The sequence below is a fragment of the Eutrigla gurnardus genome, assembly GCF_963514095.1.
Source record: "Eutrigla gurnardus genome assembly, chromosome: 12".
Taxonomy (NCBI): Eukaryota; Metazoa; Chordata; class Actinopteri; order Perciformes; family Triglidae; genus Eutrigla; species Eutrigla gurnardus.
The window spans coordinates 24052597-24074938 of record NC_139926.1 but is presented as its reverse complement, the minus strand read 5'-3'; the positions used below and the strand labels follow the sequence as shown (position 1 = coordinate 24074938).

At 38.8% G+C, this 22342-nt stretch overlaps 5 protein-coding genes across 5 annotated transcripts; all 5 read left to right on the top strand.

Moving 5' to 3' along the window:
* Positions 1–818: 818 nt before the first annotated feature.
* Positions 819–1748, top strand: LOC311021536 (olfactory receptor 6N1-like; the record flags this gene model as incomplete). Its single annotated transcript, XM_084022139.1, has 1 exon — positions 819–1748. One exon carries the CDS (start codon positions 819–821, stop codon positions 1746–1748), a length of 930 nt encoding a protein of 309 aa, XP_083878265.1.
* Positions 1749–4742: 2994 nt separating this feature from the next.
* On the top strand, positions 4743–5660 carry LOC311021535 (olfactory receptor 6N1-like; the record flags this gene model as incomplete). The annotated part of the gene is made up of 1 exon (XM_084022138.1): positions 4743–5660. One exon carries the CDS (start codon positions 4743–4745, stop codon positions 5658–5660), a length of 918 nt encoding a protein of 305 aa, XP_083878264.1.
* Positions 5661–13525: 7865 nt separating this feature from the next.
* LOC311021534 (olfactory receptor 6N1-like) lies at positions 13526–14452 on the top strand (the record flags this gene model as incomplete). Its single annotated transcript, XM_084022137.1, has 1 exon — positions 13526–14452. The coding sequence occupies one exon, from the start codon at positions 13526–13528 to the stop codon at positions 14450–14452; it is 927 nt and encodes a 308-aa protein (XP_083878263.1).
* Positions 14453–17216: 2764 nt separating this feature from the next.
* Positions 17217–18143, top strand: LOC311021532 (olfactory receptor 6N1-like; the record flags this gene model as incomplete). The annotated part of the gene is made up of 1 exon (XM_084022133.1): positions 17217–18143. The coding sequence occupies one exon, from the start codon at positions 17217–17219 to the stop codon at positions 18141–18143; it is 927 nt and encodes a 308-aa protein (XP_083878259.1).
* A 3069-nt stretch (positions 18144–21212) lies between these two features.
* LOC311021531 (olfactory receptor 6N1-like) lies at positions 21213–22142 on the top strand (the record flags this gene model as incomplete). Its single annotated transcript, XM_084022132.1, has 1 exon — positions 21213–22142. One exon carries the CDS (start codon positions 21213–21215, stop codon positions 22140–22142), a length of 930 nt encoding a protein of 309 aa, XP_083878258.1.
* Positions 22143–22342: the final 200 nt, after the last annotated feature.

Here is a 22342-nt window from a genome sequence, read left to right as displayed (position 1 = left end):
TCTGGGCCGGGTCACCACTGCTCTGCCTCAATTGGTCATAGGGTCTTTTTTAAGTATTCTTAGTCTGGCCCCTCGCCCAAGACCAATTTGCGATAATAAACCCTACCAGGAATTCAAAGCTCCAGACAACACAGCCCTCAAGGTCATAGGGACACACAAACTTCTCCACCATGGCAAGGTGATGGTTCACGGAGAGGTCAATACTTTATGTAATATAAAAATGATAGCTGACTCGTGATCAGACGTCTTCCAAATCTAAAGCTGCAGAATTCAGTGGGAAACTAGATGTCAATATTTAATTTCAACTTTTGTATGATATTGCCATTACACAGTTCGTTGGAAATGTTTATCGTCAAAACGATCTTTATAACGATCAGCGAAATGAAGTGAGTATCAAAATTGTTTTAAAGTTTTGTTTTTTTCATGTATGCATATTTGCCATTGTCGATCCCAGGTGGGGAGAGATGGGGTGACGTAACTATGTGTTTAAAGATAATCAGGCTCTCAGCAGCTCCGCTGAAGCCAAAGAGGTTTCAGCTGCCGGAACACACACAGACAGCATGTAGAATATTTAGGGGTTTTACAGTAAATACAACTGAGAATCTATATCCATTGGAATAAACTTAATTAAATGTTAACTTGTTGATTATAAATGTATGTTTCTTGCTGTTTATCACTGTTCTTTCATTTGGTTCACTGAACTAATGTCAAACCCAACCGACTCAAACAGGTAACAAGGAGTTGCATTGAAACTGTTTATATCCACCTGTAGAATTGTCTTTTATTCATAAAACAGTCTCTGCTGCTGTCTGGGGTAAATGGAAAACAGTACTAACCCACCGTATTTTAACCTCACTATGTTTGTGAACATAGGCAACTACCGCTATCCAGCTTTTGTCCTCTGTCTGCTGCTGTACACTTTCATTGTCACAGCCAATCTCATCATAATAGTGGTGATATTACGAGAGAAAACGTTACACGAGCCCATGTACATTTTTATCATCTGCCTGTCCATTAACTCTCTGTACGGCTCTGCCGGCTTCTTCTTCAGATTCCTGAGAGACCTCCTCTCCGACACTCACCTGATCCCACGATCAGCCTGTTTCACTCAGATTTACATCATTTACACCTACGCGTCATATGAGCTCACCCTGTTGGGCATCATGGCCTATGATCGCCACGTTGCTATATGTCAACCTTTGCATTACCACGATAAAATAAGCCCCAGGATGCTCTCCAAGTTGATTGCCTTTGCGTGGATCTATCCCGTTGTCGCTGTCGCCCCGTGCGTTTATTTGGCCTCCAGACTTCCACTGTGTGGCAATAAGATCCCGAAGGTATTTTGCGCCAACTGGCCCGTCGTAAAGCTTTCGTGTGTCAGTACTGTCGTCAATAACCTTGTTGGCATGTTAATTTCCATGAGCATGTTCTTCCTGCCGCTGATGTTCGTCCTGTATACGTACATACGAATCATTCTCATTTGCAGGAGACGCTCCTCAAAGTTCAAGAGCAAAGTGGTGCAGACCTGCCTGCCACACATTGTGACGTTCGTCAATTACTCTCTTAACTTGTTTTGTGACGTCACTCTCAGCAGAATTAACCTCGAGGAGCTGAATCCATACTTGGCGATAGTTTTATCGCTAGAGTTTGTCGTGATTCCTCCCATCGTGAACCCTCTCGTGTACGGCCTGAAGCTACCAGAAATAAGAAAATGTATATTTAGGATGTTGTGCTCAGAACCAGATTGAGAAACGAGAGTCAGTAGTGATGTGTCGCAATCAAAGCGGTGAATATTGAATATTATTATGTTGTTTTAATTTGTAATTTAGATAAATGTGGAGAGAAGTTTGCAATGTTGTAATTAAATAAAACAACTCCAAGCTGGTTGAATAATTTTCAGATGCTTATTGTCAGAGAGTTTGTTATTAAAAGTCCCATATCATAGTCAGAAAGGTATTGAGTACATTTGCTTTTAATACTTTAGGTACATTCCTGATTATACTTAGTTACTTTGAATCTGGTTCATAAACTCACTGTGTATTTGAAAACCTTTCCTAGGGGTTCCTCTTAGAAACGAAAAAAAAAGGTGTTTGTATCTATAGCTCAGTGCAGAGGAGCAGCTCAATTGCTCGGTATATTCAGTTGCACTTGTTTTAACCTGCCAAAACCTTGAGAAATATATCTAATAATCAAGAATGAAATTAATTAAAGTGAAAGTAAGAAACAGTTCAACTGTATTAATCCCCATCATCACAGGTGGTTTTGTGGCATAAGTTAAGTGGTTTCTTCATTTTAATATGAAGTATGACTTTAACCTGCAACCTGGGCCTGGGAGCCCAAACTAAAAGGACTCCAAACAGCTATAGATTTAATATGATTACTACTTATGTATTGTATTGAATTATGTTACTATACTAACTCATTGTACCCCCTAAATAACTCACAAAAGCACTTAAAAAGATGCATCTGAGCTGTATAGCCTACTAATAAGTGTGTACTTCTACTTCAGAGAAACATATTGTAGTACGACAATAACTGGACAGAGAAATATCATTGGTTACTTTGCAAATTAAAGTTTTGACTCACGACATAACAACTAAATTAAAACATATTATTATCCATTAAACTATCCAGAATCATCCGAGAATTTAAATTTAACATTGTGTTTATGATGCATCTCTTTCACTCTGCAGTTTGAATGCAGCACTTTTAGGATATTAATAGCTCTACTTTAGAACATTTTTTAAGTACTTCCACTGCTGCCAGATGGAACATTACCAGTTAGAGAAAGGGTCAAAAGTAAAGCTAGATGGTTTTTGCTTGGGGCCCTATAATCACTATATCTGACACATATTCAGGGAAAGACAACAACTTGTTTCTCCTTACTGGATATATAAACTAAGCTATGGAGTCCTAATCCATACGAACGTTTAGTCCCTGATATCAAACTTGCCGTAGACAAGGGAAGGCCCCAGAAAGAAGACCAGTTACTGACAAAACCAAATCCCTGTTCCCTGTAGTGACGGGCCGGGACATACAAGACATAGACTAGAGATACAAATATAACCAGGGCTCTATGAGTTGAGGCCCTCTTTGAGGTTTCACCGATGCTTTATGATAAGGAATCTTTACTATACTGTCCTATAGATACATAAACACAAAATGTTTTCTCCATTTGTACAGTTAATCGTATACCAACACCTGACACACCTACCTAAGTGTGTTGATTTAAATAAAAAAACAACAGCACTAACTATTTTAGCATGTTTAATTCATGAAGTTCAGTGAGGTGTTCAATTTAATTTTATTTAAAGTGTCATATCACAACAGAAGTCATCCCAGGACACAAAACATTGAGCAGGAGTCCCAACATCGTCCAGGGGCAAGCGTTACAGCGATGATGTGTTGCCATGATATGGTGCGTATAGTCATGAAACATGAGTGGATCTATAGGATAGAGATACAACCGCTACTACAGCCGTGCTAGCACTTCTATGAAGCTGTACTTCATAGGCCCAGCGCGACTTTTAGCTAAATGCTAAAGTCACTGTGATAACATACTCAAAATTACAATGCTGTCATGTTGATGCAAAGCAAGTATAATGTTCTTCAGGTTATCTTAGCACGTTAGCATGCTTAGAAGGAAGTCATTTCCATGTTCTTTACATTATCGGGTTATCTATGCATGTTTGCAACTTAAAAGGAGTTCTTCAGGTCATCAGGTTATCTTAGCACGTGAGAATGCTTAGAAGGAAGTGGTTACCATGTTCTTCAGGTTATCTTAGCAAGTTAGAATGCTTAGAAGGAAGTGGTTAACATGTTCTTCAGGTTATCTTAACAAGTTAGAATGCTTAGAAGGAAGTGGTTTTGTTCTTCAGGTTATCAGGTTAGCTTAACATGCCAACTTGCCAAGCAAGTTTAATGTGTACCATGTTCATCATTTTAATTTAGGTTATCTTAGCATGCTACCATGCTTAACAGAGAAAATGCTGTCATGTTTAACGTATCATCAGGTCATATTAGGCTGGTGACAGCTAATGCCGGCTTCTCCGATGGTTCTGTGTAACAAACCATCTGGCTGGCCAGGTTACTTTGAAGTAGCTTTTGGTGTTGATATTTTTGATAAAAATTTAAAAAGATTGCTAAGTCGTTATCAAAGGTCTTTCAAATCTAAACCTGCAGAATTCAGCGGGAAAACCACATGTCAATATTTCATATAAATTGTTGTCTGATACTGCCATTACACAGTTTGTTGGAAATTTTTATCGTCAAAACAATCTTTATTACGATCAGCGATATGATGAGAAGTGAGTATCAAAATTGTTTTAAAGTTTTGTTTTTTTTCATGTACACCTATTTTCCATTGTCGATCCCAGGTGGGGAGAGATGGGGTGACGTAACTATGTGTTTCAAGATAATCAGGCTCTCAGCAGCTCTGCTGAAGCCACAGTGGTTTCAGCTGCCAGAACACACACAGACAACATGTAGAACGTTTAGGGGTTTTACAGTAAATACAACTGAGAAACTATATCCATTAGGAATGAACTTACTTACATGTTTAACTTGTTGATTATGAATGTATGTTTCTTGCTGTTTATCACTGTTCTTTCATTCGGTTCACTGAAATAATGCCAAACCCAACTGACTCAAACAGGTAACAAGGAGTTTGATTGAAACTGTTGATATCCACCTGTAGAATGTTATTTAATTCATAAAGCAGTCTCTGCTTCTGTCTGGGGTAAATGGAAAACAGTACTAACCCGCCGTATTTTAACCTCACTATGTTTGTGAACATAGGCAACTACCGCTATCCAGCTTTTGTCCTCTGTCTGCTGCTGTACGCTTTCATTGTCACGGCCAATCTCGTCATAATAGTGGTGATATTAGGAGAGAAAACGTTACATGAGCCAATGTACATTTTTATCATCTGCCTGTCCATTAACTCTCTATACGGCTCTGCCGGCTTCTTCTTCAGATTCCTGAGAGACCTCCTCTCCGACACTCACCTGATCCCACGATCAGCCTGTTTCACTCAGATCTACGTCATTTACACCTATGCGTCCTATGAGCTCACTCTTTTGGGCATCATGGCCTACGATCGCTATGTTGCTATATGTCAACCTTTGCATTACCATGCTAAAATAACCCCCAGGATGCTCTCCAAGTTGATTGCCTTTGCGTGGATCTATCCCGTTGTCGCTGACGCAGCCTGCGTTTATTTGGCCTCCAGACTTCCACTGTGTGGCAATAAGATCCCGAAGGTATTTTGCGCCAACTGGTCCGTGGTAAAACTGTCGTGTGTCAGTACTGTCGTCAATAACCTCGTCGGCATGTTCGTGACCATGAGCACGGTCTTCTTGCCGCTGATGTTCGTCCTGTATACGTACGTACGAATCATTCTCATTTGCAGGAGACGCTCCTCAAAGTTCAAGAACAAAGTGGTGCGGACCTGCCTGCCACACATTGTGACGTTCGTCAATTACTCTGTTACCGTGTTTTGTGACATCGCTCTCAGCAGAATTAACCTTGAGGAGCTGAATCCATACTTGGCGATAGTTTTGTCTCTAGAGTTTGTCATGATTCCTCCCATTGTGAACCCTCTCGTGTACGGCCTGAAGCTACCAGAAATAAGAAAATGTATATTTAGGATGTTGTGCTAAGAACCAGATTGAGAAACGACTCAGTAGTGATGTGTGTCGCAATGAAGGGGTGAATACTGAACGCTATAATGTTTTTTGAATTCGTAATTTAGATAAATGTGAAGAGATATATTCAATGTTGTAATTAAATAAAACAACTCAAGGTGGTTGGATATTTTTCAGATGCTTATTGTCAGAGAGTTTGTTATTAAAAGTCACATTACATAGTCTAACAGGCATTGAATTCTTTTGCTTTTAAGGTACATTCCTGATTATACTTAGTCACTTTGAATCTGGTTCATGAACTCACTGTGTATTTGAAAACCTTTCCTAGGTTTTCCTCTTAGAAGCAAAAAAAAATGTCTTTGTATCTCTAGCTCAGTGCAGAGGAGCTGTTCAATTGCTCGGTATGTTCAGTTGCACTTGTTTTAACCTGCCAAAACCATGAGAAAAATATCTAATAGTCAAGAATAAAATTAATTAAAGTGAAAGTAAGAAACAGTTCAACTGTATTAATTCCCATCATCAAAGGTGGTCTTATGGCATAAGTCAAGTGGTTACTTCATTTATATATGAAGTACGACTTTTACCTGCAACCTGGGCCTGGGAGCCCAAACTAAAAGGACTCCAAACAGCTATAGATTTAATATGATTACTAATTATGTATTATATTGAATTATGTTAATATACTAACTCATTTTACCCCCTCAATAACTCACACAAGCACTTAAAAAGATGCATCTCAGCTGTATAGCCTACTACTAACTGTGTACTTCTACTTCAGAGAAACATATTGTAGTATGACATTAACTGGACAGAGAAATATCATTGGTTACTTTGCAAATTCAATTTTGACTCACGACATAACAACTAAATTATAACTCATAATAGATCCATTAAACTATCCAGAATCATTCTAGAATTTTAATTTAACATTGTGTAAAAGTAAAGCTTGATGCCCTCTTTGAGGTTCCACCGATGCTTTATTATGAGGAATCTTTACTATACTGTCCTATAGATACACAAAATGTTTTCTCCATTTGTACAGTTCATTGTGTACCAACACCTACCTTAGTGTGGCAATTTAAAGAAAAAAACAACAGCACTAACTAATTTTGCATTTTTAATTTATGAAGTTCAGTGAGGGGTTCAATTCAATAAAATTGTATTTAATAGAATTTCAAAGTCCCAACATCGTCCAGGGGCAAGCGTTACAGCAATGGTGTGTTGCCAAGACATTGTTAGAATTGGCTCTTAAATGTGTTCACTTTAGACTTTTTCACTGAACTCATATACAGTATATCATTGGTTGTGCTCATTAAATCAGAGTGACAGTTAACCTGATAAGCAGGAATTTGTCTTGGTTGTGTATGGTGCATACAATAAACATGTAATAAAAAAGAGAAAAAGTACTGGAATAAAAATTTACACTAAAAAATATATAAGAGACACTATAACATATAACATAAACAGGTATGTACAATATAACTGTTTTGAGGCAGTGCAGTTTGTGCAGGGAGTGCAAAAAATAACAAAACAATGGTGAATAATGAATACAATTATGTTGTTTTAATTTGTAATTTAGATAAATGTGAAGAGAAGTTTTCAATGTTGTAATTAAATAAAACAACACATTTTTCAGATGCATATTGTCAGAGAGTTTGTTGTTAAAAGTCCATTACATAGTCTAACAAGCATTGGATACTTGCTTTTAATACTTTACGTACATTCCTGATTATACTTAGAATCGGGTTCATAAACTCAATGTGTATTCGAAAACCTTTCTTAGGGGTTCCTCTTAGAAGCGAAAAAAAGTTGTCTGTATCTCTAGCCCAGTGCAGAGGAGCCATTCAATTGCTTGGTATATTCAGTTGCACTTGTTTTAACCTGCCAAAACCCTGAGAAAAATATCTAATAATCAAGAATAAAATTAATTCAAATGGAAGTAAGAAACAGTTGCTTTATTAATCCCCATCATCAAAGGTGGTCTTCAATGTATTATTAAGTAAGTGGTTACTTACTTAATAATACATTGAATTTATATAGCGCTTTTCATGGTACTCAAGGTCACTTCACAAAAAAAGGGGGAAGTAAGAGTGTGTATGTGAAAGTGTGTGTGTAGGGGGGGCGGGTCAGAGGTCATAGGCCTCTGAGAAAAGGTGCGCCTTTAGGAGCTTCTTGAAGGACTCCACTGAAGTGGCATAGCGGATGAGGGGGAGCTGATTCCACAGAGTGGGGGCGGATGCACAGAAGGCCCTGTCCCCAAAGGTCTTAAGTCTGGTGCGGGGGGTTACCAGCTGGTCATTAGCAGAGGACCTGAGGGACCGCAGGGGGGTGCAAGGATGGAGGAGGTCAGAGAGGTAATGGGGGGCCAGAGCATGTAGGTACTTGTAGGTGAGTAGGACGATTTTGAACTTGATCCGGGAATTGACTGGTAGCCAGTGGAGCTGCATCAGAGTGGGGGTGATGTGCTGCCAGGGCTTAGTGCCAGTTAAAACCCTGTCAGCCGAGTTCTGAACATATTGCAGTCGGTCCAAGGTTTTAGAGGGGAGACCTGTGAGGATGGCATTGCAATAGTCCAGACGGGAAGAGATGAAGCAGTGGATGAGGGTTTCAGTGACTGAGTCTGAGAGTGAGGGTTGGAGTCTTGCAATGTTTCTCAGGTGGTGGAATGCAGATCTTGTGATGTTATTGAAATGAGACTGAAATGACAGGGTGGGGTAAAGGATGACACCCAGGTTGTGGACTACGGGGGATGAAGTGATGGAGCAGCCATCCACTTCCAGAAGAAGATCCCCAACTTTCCTGAGCAGTGGCTTGGGGGCCACGGCCATGAGCTCAGTTTTATTGCTGTTCAATTTGAGTAGGTTAGAGGTCATCTAGATTTTCAGTTCTTGCAGACAGTTGATGAGTGGAGCAGGTGAAAGCTGAGTTGAGGGTTTGGTGCTGATGTATAGGTGGGTATCATCAGCGTAGCAGTGGAAACTCAGACCGCGGTGACGAATAATTTGACCGAGGGGGATCTAAATGGTGAAGAGTAGAGGGCCGAGCACAGATCCCTGGGGAACACCATGGTTGACTGGTGCCAGGGTGGATGTGGCATCATTCAGTGTGATATATTGTTGGCGGTTGGTGAGGAAGGACTGAAACCAGGAGAGCCACTGAGTCCAATGAGCTCAGCAAGACGGGTGAAGAGGATGGAATAGGATACTGTGTCAAAGGCTGCTGAGAGGTCGAGGAGGATAAGAATGGAGATGAGGCCAATAACTCACAAAAGCACTTAAAAAGATGCATCTCAGCTGTATAGCCTACTTACTAACTGTGTACTAATACTTCAGAGAAACATATTGTAGTACGACTTTGACTGGACGGAGAAATATCATTGGTTACTTTGCAAATTCAATTTTGACTCACGACAATACTAAATTATAACGTATTATTATCCATTAGACTATCAAAAATCATTCTAGAATTTAAATTTAACATTGTATTCATGATACATCTCTTTCACTCTGCGAATGCAGCACTATTAGCATATTAATAGTTCTACTTTAGAAACATTTTTAAGTACTTCTACTGCTGCCAGATGGAACATTACCAGTTAGAGAAAGAGTAAAAAGTAAAGCTAGATGGTTTTTGCTCGGGGCCCTATAATCACTATATCTGACACATTCAGGAATGACAACAACTTGTTTCTCCTTACTGGATATATTAACTAAACTATGGAGTCCTAATCCATACCAACGTTTAGTCCCTGATATCAAACTTGCTGTAGACAAGGGAAGGCCCCAGAAAGAAGACCAGTTACTGACAAAACCAAATCCCTGTTCCCTGTAGTGACGAGCCGGGACATACAAGACATAGACTAGAGATACAAATATAACCAGGACTTTATGAGATGAGGCTGTCTTTGAGGTTCTCAGGTTCTGTACTATACTGTCCTATAGATACATATACACAAAATGTTTTCTCCATTTGTACAGTTCATTGTGTCCCAACACCTGGCCCACCTACCTAAGTGTGGCAATTTAAAGAAAAAAAACAACAGCACTAACTATTTTAGCATGTTTCATTTATGAAGTTCAGTGGGGTGTTCAATTTAAGTCAATTTTATTTAACCCTTTGATGCACAACATATGCACACCCCTTCTAATGCACAACATGGGTCAAAAATGACCCGCATTCATTTCCCAGGTTATATCACGTTGGCTGAGTTTTTCTTTGTTCTATCTTTTGAAATCAATTGATTTTATGATTGAAAATTCCAAGTATTCTTTAAATATCTCATTTTTGATGACCACTGATCATTATTTCCATTTTTCCTTTCATACTTTATGAACAAAAATTGTTTTTATATTAATACATCAAGTTTACAGACATGGGTCAAAAATGACCCATTCATCCAAGTGTGATTTAAAATTAAATGACTTAATATTATAATAATAATTTGTTTCAAGTAATTACTGTAGCAGTGAGTGGGGCCAAACACTTATGTATTTAATATTTGCAACATGTTTATTTCTCATTTTGTCACACATACACATACCTCTAATAACAGATAACACGGCTATTGAACTGAACTTTATCTGTAGTTTAACAACTGTAAACTGATGAAATGTGACCAAACAAAATAAAATACAATTGAACACACCACAAGAGCACAAATTGCCATCTCAATTTTTACATGCCTCACAAATGATCACTAAAGCCCAAGTTATGCTTCCGCGTCGACACAACGCAAGGGGACTTGCGGACCCCCCTTACGTCCTTGCGGACCCCCCTTACGTCCAACGCAAGGGCCTGACGTGCACCTCCCAAAAATCCTAGACGCACGTCGAGGCGACGCAACACCAACGCAACACCAACGCAGCGGCATTGGCTGTGATTGGTCCGCTAACTACATCCGCTGGAGACCGCTATCCGGTATCCACTCATAAACACCGCCATTTAAACTTTTAATATTTTTATTGTTTGCACCTCGTTTTATTGTTTGCACCTTGTCGCTTTTGCACAAAGAAATAAAACACCAAGTTCTGAAAAATAGTGGCTGTTTAAAGCCGGAAAGTAAACAAATAGGCTATAACGAGGCTAACGACAATATATGTCAAGAGTCTCGGTCGGTCGGTCAGTCTTTACAAATAACATAGCGCCCTTTACCGGTGTGGCATTGAATTGCATTTCCACACTTAAACCTAACGCAGAACCATCACGGTCTCCAAGCAACTGCGTGGCCGTTGCGTGGCCGTTGCGTGATCACTACGCGGAAGCATAATCAGGGCTTAAGTGTTTGTGCTCCTTGCACACAGGCCTGGTGCACTGGGAACACCAGCTGCTGACTTTTCTGTCTTTGGAAACTGGGCAGATCGCGCACCTCTTCCTCTTCCTTTGGCCCTCCTGTCTGATGTCCTCTTGTGGCTGGCTGGTGGCTGTGTTTTGTTTTTTTAACCCACATCTTTCCATTGCCTCAATAATATGCTTTTGGAGTTTGGGCGTGCCCTCCATGCGCCTCTTCATATGTGGCATGACAAGCTTCCTGCAGCATCGCTATAACCATCACCGTAGTAAATCTGCGAACAGCCATACTCTGGATAAAGAAAATCAAAAGCATAATAATATTTTCAGATGCACATCAATATACATACACATACATGCAGTTTTATTTTGGTGACTTGGCAAAGTAGCTTCAATAACTACTTAGCTAACTACCATAGTTAGCTAATTACCATAGTTAGCTAAGTAGCTTTGCTAACTACTTAGCTTACTACAATAGTTAGCTAACTACAATAGAATTAGCTAACTAAAAATAGAATATAGAAATATATAATAGAAACAGCTAGCTAGCTAATAGTAGTAAGCTAGCTAGCTAATAGTAATTACTTGTAACTTTCTGACTCACTCTCAAGGTAACCTAAACCTAATCAAATATTATGTACAGTTATCTTTGACAATTGTCATCAAATATTTTCTAAGGTATTAAAAAAACAAGAATAATTGAAAAGCAATACTTATTAGATTTGCAAAGGGAGCTTTGCTGAGCTGTCAAATGTCTGAAACAAACATGTTTCACATAGTTTTCACAGTAAATGCATGTGGGTCGTTTCTGACCCATGTGTGTAAACTTGATATAGAAATACAAAAGCTGTGCTTGTTCATAACATAAGAAAGGAAAAATAAAAATGATGATTTGTGCTAAACAAAAACAAGATATTTACTGCATACTTGGAATAGTAAATGATAAAAATTAATTTATTTCAAAGATGTATCATAGAAACACTCAGCCATACATGAAATAACATAGAAAGTGGATATGGGTCATTTTCGACCCATGTTGTGCATTAGAAGGGTAGTGATACAAAAAGGGTTATTATTTAAAAAGTAAGAAAGGAAAACAATAAATAAGGATGTATGATGATCAAAAAAAAGTTAATTGAGGAATACCTTGAATACTGATTGATGAAATTATTTTATTGCAAAGATATAGAAAATTAAAACTCAGCCGAGTCACTTTTGACCCATGTTGTGCATCAAAGGGTTAAAGTGTCATATCACAACAGAAGTCATCCCAGGACACTTAAGACATTGAACAGGACTAGAATACGCTCATTTTTTTCAGACTTAATACAATTTCAAAGTCCCAACATCGTCCAGGGGCAAGCGTTACAGCGATGATGTGTTGCCAAGATATGGTGCGTATAGTCATGAAACATGAGTGGATCTATAGAATAGAAAATACACCCGCTGCTACAGCCGTGCTAGCGCTACTATGAAGCTGTACTTCATAGGCACAGTGATGCTTTTAGCTAAATGCTAAAGTCTATGATAACATACTCAAAATTACAATGCTAAGCAAGTATAATGTTCTTTAGGTTAGCACATTAGCATGTATAAAAGGAATTCTTCAAGTTATCAGGATAGCTTAGCACGTTAGAATGCTTAGAAGGAAGTGGATACCATGTTCTTCAGGTTATCAGGTTATCTTAACATGCCAACATGCTAAGCAAGTTTAATGTGTACCATGTTCATCATGTTAATTTTAGGTTATCTTAGCATGCTAAAATTCAAAGCAGGTATAATGTCTACCATGTTCAAAGTGATAGCAGGTTATCTAAGCATGCTACCATGCTAAACAGGGAAAATGTTGCCATGTTCAATGTATCATCAGGTCATATAGGCTGGTGACGGCTAATGTCGGCTTCTCTGATGGTTCTGTGTAACAAACCATCTTACTGGCCGGCTTACTTTGAAGTGGCTTCTGGTGTCGATATTTGTGATAAAAATTTAAAAAAATTATAGCTGACTTGTGATCAGATGTCTTTCGAATCTAAACCCGCAGAATTTAGTGGGAAAACCAGATGTTAATATTTCATATCAACGTTAGTCTGATACTGCTATTACAGTTTGTTGGAAATGTTTTTTGTCAAAACAATCTTTATTACGACCAGTGAAATGATAATGAGAAGTGAGTATCAAAATTGTTTTAATGTTTTTTTTTTTTACATACACCTATTTTCCATTGTTGATCCCAGAGAGATGGGGTGACGTAACTATGTGTTTCAAGATAATCAGGCTCTCAGCAGCTCCGCTGAAGCCACAGTGGTTTCAGCTGCCAGAAAACACACAGACAGCATGTAGAACGTTTAGGGGTTTTACAGTAAATACAACTGAGAATCTATATTCATGAGGAATGAACTTACTTACATGTTTAACTTGTTGATTATTAATGTATGTTTCTTGCTGTTTATCACTGTTCTTTCATTTGGTTCACTGAACTAATGCCAAACCCAACTGACTCAAACAGGTAACAAGGAGTTGCATTGAAACTGTTTATATCCACCTGTAGAATTGTCTTTTATTCGTAAAACAGTGTCTGCTGCTGTCTGGGGTAAATGGAAAACAGTACTAACCCGCCGTATTTTAACCTCACTATGTTTGTGAACATAGGCAACTACCGCTATCCAGCTTTTGTCCTCTGCCTGCTGCTGTACGCTTTCATTGTCACGGCCAATCTTGTCATAATAGTGGTGATATTAGGAGAGAAAACGTTACATGAGCCCATGTACATTTTTATCATCTGCCTGTCCATTAACTCTCTGTACGGCTCTGCCGGCTTCTTCTTCAGATTCCTGAAAGACCTCCTCTCTGACACTCACCTGATCCCACGATCAGCCTGTTTCACTCAGATGTACATAATTTACACCTATGCGTCCTATGAGCTCACCCTTTTGGGCATCATGGCCTATGATCGCTACGTTGCTATATGTCAACCTTTGCATTACCATGCTGAAATAACCCCCAGGATGCTCTCCAAGTTGATTGCCTTTGCTTGGATCTATCCCACTATTGCTGTCGCAGCCTGCGCTTATTTGGCCTCCAGGCTTCCGCTGTGTGGCAATAAGATCCCGAAGGTATTTTGCGCCAACTGGTCTGTCGTAAAGCTTTCGTGTGTCAGCACTGTGATCAATAACCTCGTCGGCATGTTTGTGACCATGAGTTCCTTCCTGCCGCTGGCGTTTGTCCTGTATACGTATGTACGAATCATTCTCATTTGCAGGAGACGCTCCTCAAAGTTCAAGAGCAAAGTGTTGCAGACCTGCCTGCCGCACATTGTGACGTTCATCATTTACTCTGTTACCTTGTTTTGTGACGTCACTCTCAGCAGAATTAACCTCGAGGAGCTGAATCCGTTCTTTGCAATAATTTTATCGCTGGAGTTTGTCGTGATTCCTCCCATCATGAACCCTCTCATGTACGGCCTGAAGCTACCAGAAATAAGAAAATGTATATTTAGGATGTTGTGCTCAGAACCAGATTGAGAAACAAGAGTCAGTAGTGATGTGTGTCGCAATGAATCAGAATCAGAATCAGAATCAGTTTTTTGCAAGGAATTTGTCTTGGTTGTGTATGGTGCATACAATAAACATGTAATAAAAAAGAGAAAAAGTACTGGAATAGAAATTTACACTAAAAAATATATAAGAGACACTATAACATATAACATAAACAAGTATGTACAATATAACTGTTTTGAGGCAGTGCAGTTTGTGCAGGGAGTGCAAAAAATAACAAAACAAAAAAGGGGTGAATACTGAATACAATTATGTTGTTTTAATTTGTAATTTAGATAAATGTGAAGAGAAGTTTTCAATGTTGTAATTAAATAAAACAACACATTTTTCAGATGCATATTGTCAGAGAGTTTGTTATTAAAAGTCCATTACATAGTCTAACAGGCATTGGATACTTTTGCTTTTAATACTTTACGTACATTCCTGATTATACTTAAATCTATAGACTCCAAACAGCTATAGATTTAATATGATTACTAATTATGTATTATATTGAATTATGTTAATATACTAACTCATTTTACCCCCTCAATAACTCACAAAAGCACTTAAAAAGATGCATCTCAGCTGTATAGCCTACTACTAACTGTGTACTAATACTTCAGAGAAACATATTGTAGTACGACTTTGACTGGACGGAGAAATATCATTGGTTACTTTGCAAATTCAATTTTGACTCACGACATAACTAAATTATAACGTATTATTATCCATTAGACTATCAAAAATCATTCTAGAATTTAAATTTAACATTGTGTTTATGATGCATCTCTTTCACTCTGCGAATGCAGCACTATTAGCATATTAATAGTTCTACTTTAGAAACATTTTTAAGTACTTCTACTGCTGCCAGATGGAACATTACCAGTTAGAGAAAGGGTAAAAAGTAAAGCTAGATGGTTTTTGCTTGGGGCCCTATAATCACTATATCTGACACATTCAGGAATGACAACAACTTGTTTCTCCTTACTGGATATATTAACTAAACTATGGAGTCCTAATCCATACCAACGTTTAGTCCCTGATATCAAACTTGCTGTAGACAAGGGAAGGCCCCAGAAAGAAGACCAGTTACTGACAAAACCAAATCCCTGTTCCCTGTAGTGACGAGCCGGGACAGACAAGACATAGACTAGAGATACAAATATAACCAGGACTTTATGAGATGAGGCTGTCTTTGAGGTTCTCAGGTTCTGTACTATACTGTCCTAAAGATACATATACACAAAATGTTTTCTCCATTTGTACAGTTCATTGTGTCCCAACACCTGGCACACCTACCTAAGTGTGGCAATTTAAAGAAAAAAAACAACAGCACTAACTATTTTAGCATGTTTAATTTATGAAGTTCAGTGAGGTGTTCAATTCAATTTTATTTAAAGTGTCATATCACAACAGAAGTCATCCCAGGACACTTAACACATTGAGCAGGACTAGAATACGCTCATTATTTTCAGAGTTAATACAATTTCAAAGTCCCAACATCGTCCAGGGGCAAGCGTTACAGCGATGATGTGTTGCCATGATATGGTGCGTATAGTCATGAAACATGAGTGGATCTATTGAATAGAAAATACACCCACTGCTACAGCCGTGCTAGCGCTTCTATGAAGCTGTTCTTCACAGGCACAGTGATGCTTTTAGCTAAATGCTAAAGTTTATGATAACATACTCAAAATTACAATGCTAAGCAAGTATAATGTTCTTTAGGTTAGCACATTAGCATGTATAAAAGGAGTTCTTCAAGTTATCAGGATAGCTTAGCACGTTAGAATGCTTAGAAGGAAGTGGATACCATGTTCTTCAGGTTATCAGGTTAGCTTAACATGCCAACATGCTAAGCAAGTTTAATGTGTACCATGTTCATCATGTTAATTTTAGGTTATCTTAGCATGCTAAAATTCAAAGCAGGTATAATGTCTACCATGTTCAAAGTGATAGCAGGTTATCTAAGCATGCTACCATGCTAAACAGGGAAAATGTTGCCATGTTCAATGTATCATCAGGTCATATAGGCTGGTGACGGCTAATGTCGGCTTCTCTGATGGTTCTGTGTAACAAACCATCTGGCTGGCCGGCTTACTTTGTAGTAGCTTCTGGTGTCGATATTTGTGATAAAAATTTAAAAAAATGATAGCTGACTTGTGATCAGATGTCTTTCGAATCTAAACCCGCAGAATTTAGTGGGAAAACCAGATGTCAATATGTCACATCAACGTTAGTCTGATACTGCTATTACACAGTTTGTTGGAAATGTTTTTTGTCAAAACAATCTTTATTACTACCAGTGAAATGATAATGAGAAGTGAGTATCAAAATTGTTTTAATGTTTTTTTTTTTACAGACACCTATTTTCCATTGTCGATCCCAGAGAGATGGGGTGACGTAACTATGTGTTTCAAGATAATCAGGCTCTCAGCAGCTCCGCTGAAGCCACAGTTGTTTCAGCTGCCAGAAAACACACAGACAACATGTAGAACGTTTAGGGGTTTTACAGTAAATACAACTGAGAATCTATATTCATGAGGAATGAACTTACTTACATGTTTAACTTGTTGATTATTAATGTATGATTCTTGCTGTTTATCACTGTTCTTTCATTTGGTTCACTGAACTAATGCCAAACCCAACTGACTCAAACAGGTAACAAGGAGTTGCATTGAAACTGTTTATATCCACCTGTAGAATTGTCTTTTATTCGTAAAACAGTGTCTGCTGCTGTCTGGGGTAAATGGAAAACAGTACTAACCCGCCGTATTTTAACCTCACTATGTTTGTGAACATAGGCAACTACCGCTATCCAGCTTTTGTCCTCTGCCTGCTGCTGTACGCTTTCATTGTCACGGCCAATCTTGTCATAATAGTGGTGATATTAGGAGAGAAAACGTTACATGAGCCCATGTACATTTTTATCATCTGCCTGTCCATTAACTCTCTGTACGGCTCTGCCGGCTTCTTCTTCAGATTCCTGAAAGACCTCCTCTCTGACACTCACCTGATCCCACGATCAGCCTGTTTCACTCAGATGTACATAATTTACACCTACGCGTCCTATGAGCTCACCCTTTTGGGCATCATGGCCTATGATCGCTACGTTGCTATATGTCAACCTTTGCATTACCATGCTGAAATAACCCCCAGGATGCTCTCCAAGTTGATTGCCTTTGCTTGGATCTATCCCACTATTGCTGTCGCAGCCTGCGCTTATTTGGCCTCCAGGCTTCCGCTGTGTGGCAATAAGATCCCGAAGGTATTTTGCGCCAACTGGTCTGTCGTAAAGCTTTCGTGTGTCAGCACTGTGATCAATAACCTCGTCGGCATGTTTGTGACCATGAGTTCCTTCCTGCCGCTGGCGTTCGTCCTGTATACGTATGTACGAATCATTCTCATTTGCAGGAGACGCTCCTCAAAGTTTAAGAGCAAAGTGTTGCAGACCTGCCTGCCGCACATTGTGACGTTCATCATTTACTCTGTTACCTTGTTTTGTGACGTCACTCTCAGCAGAATTAACCTCGAGGAGCTGAATCCGTTCTTTGCAATAATTTTATCGCTGGAGTTTGTCGTGATTCCTCCCATCATGAACCCTCTCATGTACGGCCTGAAGCTACCAGAAATAAGAAAATGTATATTTAGGATGTTGTGCTCAGAACCAGATTGAGAAACAAGAGTCAGTAGTGATGTGTGTCGCAATGAATCAGAATCAGAATCCGAATCAGGTTTTTTGCAAGGAATTTGTCTTGGTTGTGTATGGTGCATACAATAAACATGTAATAAAAAAGAGAAAAAGTACTGGAATAGAAATTTACACTAAAAAATATATAAGAGACACTATAACATATAACATAAACAAGTATGTACAATATAACTGTTTTGAGGCAGTGCAGTTTGTGCAGGGAGTGCAAAAAATAACAAAACAAAAAAGGGGTGAATACTGAATACAATTATGTTGTTTTAATTTGTAATTTAGATAAATGTGAAGAGAAGTTTTCAATGTTGTAATTAAATAAAACAACACATTTTTCAGATGCATATTGTCAGAGAGTTTGTTGTTAAAAGTCCATTACATAGTCTAACAGGCATTGGATACTTTTGCTTTTAATACTTTACGTATATTCCTGATTATACTTAAATCTATAGACTCCAAACAGCTATAGATTTAATATGATTACTAATTATGTATTATATTGAATTATGTTAATATACTAACTCATTTTACCCCCTCAATAACTCACAAAAGCACTTAAAAAGATGCATCTCAGCTGTATAGCCTACTACTAACTGTGTACTAATACTTCAGAGAAACATATTGTAGTACGACTTTGACTGGACGGAGAAATATCATTGGTTACTTTGCAAATTCAATTTTGACTCACGACATAACTAAATTATAACGTATTATTATCCATTAGACTATCAAAAATCATTCTAGAATTTAAATGTAACATTGTGTTTATGATGCATCTCTTTCACTCTGCGAATGCAGCACTATTAGCATATTAATAGTTCTACTTTAGAAACATTTTTAAGTACTTCTACTGTTGCCAGATGGAACATTACCAGTTAGAGAAAGGGTAAAAAGTAAAGCTAGATGGTTTTTGCTTGGGGCCCTATAATCACTATATCTGACACATTCAGGAATGACAACAACTTGTTTCTCCTTACTGGATATATTAACTAAACTATGGAGTCCTAATCCATACCAACGTTTAGTCCCTGATATCAAACTTGCTGTAGACAAGGGAAGGCCCCAGAAAGAAGACCAGTTACTGACAAAACCAAATCCCTGTTCCCTGTAGTGACGAGCCGGGACAGACAAGACATAGACTAGAGATACAAATATAACCAGGACTTTATGAGATGAGGCTGTCTTTGAGGTTCTCAGGTTCTGTACTATACTGTCCTATAGATACATATACCCAAAATGTTTTCTCCATTTGTACAGTTCATTGTGTCCCAACACCTGGCACACCTACCTAAGTGTGGCAATTTAAAGAAAAAAAACAAGAGCACTAACTATTTTAGCATGTTTCATTTATGAAGTTCAGTGAGGTGTTCAATTCAATTTTATTTAAAGTGTCATATCACAACAGAAGTCATCCCAGGACACTTAACACATTGAGCAGGACTAGAATACGCTCATTATTTTCAGAGTTAATACAATTTCAAAGTCCCAACATCGTCCAGGGGCAAGCGTTACAGCGATGATGTGTTGCCAAGATATGGTGCGTATAGTCATGAAACATGAGTGGATCTATAGAATAGAAAATACACCCACTGCTACAGCCGTGCTAGCGCTTCTATGAAGCTGTTCTTCACAGGCACAGTGATGCTTTTAGCTAAATGCTAAAGTTTATGATAACATACTCAAAATTACAATGCTAACAAGCAAGTATAATGTTCTTCAGGTTATCTTAGCCAGTTAGCATGTTTAGAAGGATTTCTTCAGGTTATCAGGTTAACTTACACGTTAGCACGCTTAGAAGGAAGTGGTTACCATGTTAGGGTTAGGGTTAGTCATCTTAGCACATTAGCATGCTGAGAAGGAGTTCTTCAGGTTAACAGTTATCTTAGCACGTTAGCATGTTGAGAAAGAAGTGGTTACCATGTTCTTCAGGTTATCAGGTTATCTTTGCATGTTCGCATGCTAAGCAAGTAATGTGTACCATGTTCATCATGTTAATTTTAGGTTATCTTAGCATGCTAAAATTCTAAGCAGGTGTAATGTGTACCATGTTCTTAGCATGCTACCATGCTAAACAGGGAAAATGTTCCAATTTTTTTTTTTTAAGATTATATTTTCGGCTAGAGCACCGTTCAAGCCTTTTATTATTTTATTCAGACAGTGTGGAAACAGGGAGAGAGAGGGAGAAGACATGCGGGAAACTGATCCAGGGCCTGGAGTTGAACGTGGGACCACTGCGTCGAGGACGTTGAGCCTCTGTACATGGGGCGGCTGCCCTAAACACTGCACCACCAACCGCCCCAATGTTGCCATGTTTATCGTATCATCAGGTCATATTAGGCTGGTGACAGCTAATGTCGGCTTCTCTGATGGTTCTGTGGAACAAACCATCTGGCTGGCCGGGTTACTTTGAAGTAGCTTCTGGTGTCGATATTTTTGATAAAAATTTAAAAAAGATTGCAAAGTGGTTGTCAAAGGTCTTTCAAATCTAAACCGGCAGAATTCAGTCGGAAAACCAGATGTCAATATTTCAGATCAACTTTAGTCTGATACTGCTATTACACAATTTGTTGGAAATGATTATCATCAAAACAATCTTTAAGATCAGCGATATGATGAAAAGTGAGTATCAAAATTATTTTAAAGTTTTGTTTTTTTCATGTACACCTATTTTCCATTGTCGATCCCAGAGAGATGGGGTGACGTAACTATGTGTTTCAAGATAATCAGGCTCTCAGCAGCTCCGGTGAAGCCACAGTGGTTTCAGCTGCCAGAAAACACACAGACAACATGTAGAACGTTTAGGGGTTTTAGAGTAAATACAACTGAGAATCTATATTCATTAGGAATGAACTTACTTACATGTTAACTTGTTGATTATGAATGTATGTTTCTTGCTGTTTATCACTGTTCTTTCATTTGGTTCACTGAACTAATGTCAAACCCAACGGACTCAAACAGGTAACAAGGAGTTGCATTGAAACTGTTGATATCCAACTGTAGAATTGTCTTTTATTCATAAAACAGTGCTTCTGTCTGGGGTAAATGGAAAACAGTACTAACCCGCCGTATTTTAACCTCACTATGTTTGTGAAAATAGGCAGCTACCGCTATCCAGCTTTTGTCCTCTGCCTGCTGCTGTACGCTTTCATTGTCACGGCCAATCTCGTCATAATAGTGGTGATATTACGAGAGAAAACGTTACACGAGCCCATGTACATTTTTATCATCTGCCTGTCCATTAACTCTCTGTACGGCTCTGCCGGCTTCTTCTTCAGATTCCTGAGAGACCTCCTTTCCGACACTCACCTGATCCCACGATCAGCCTGTTTCACTCAGATCTACGTAATTTACACCTACGCGTCCTATGAGCTCACCCTTTTGGGCATCATGGCCTACGATCGCCACGTTGCTATATGTCAACCTTTGCATTACCACGATAAAATAAGCCCCAGGATGCTCTACAAGTTGATTGCCTTTGCCTGGATCTATCCCGTCGCCGCTGTCGCACCCTGCATTTATTTGTCCTACAGACTTCCGCTGTGTGGCAATAAGATCCCGAAGGTATTTTGCGCCAACTGGTCCATTGTAAAGCTGTCGTGTGTCAGCACTGTCATCAATAACCTCGTAGGCATGTTCATGACCATTAGCACGGTCTGTCTGCCGCTGGCGTTCGTCCTGTATACGTACGTACGAATCATTCTCATTTGCAGGAGATGCTCCTCAAAGTTCAAGAGCAAAGTGGTGCGGACCTGCCTGCCGCACATTGTGACGTTCGTCAATTACTCTGTTACCTTTTTTTGTGACATCGCTCTCAGCAGAATTAACCTTGAGGAGCTGAATCCATACTTGGCAATAGTTTTATCGCTAGAGTTTGTTGTGATTCCTCCCATCGTGAACCCTCTCATGTACGGCCTGAAGCTACCAGAAATAAGAAAATGTATATTTAGGATGTTGTGCTCAGAACCTCATTAAGAAACGAGAGTCAGTAGTGATGTGTGTCGCAATGAAAGGAGTGAATACTGAATACAATTATGTTGTTTAGATAAATGTGAGGAGGTGTATTCAATGTTGTAATTAAATAAAACAACTCCAAGTTGGTTGAATATTTTTCAGATGGTTATTGTCAGAGTTTGTTATTAAAAGTCACATTACATAGTCTAACAGGCATTGAA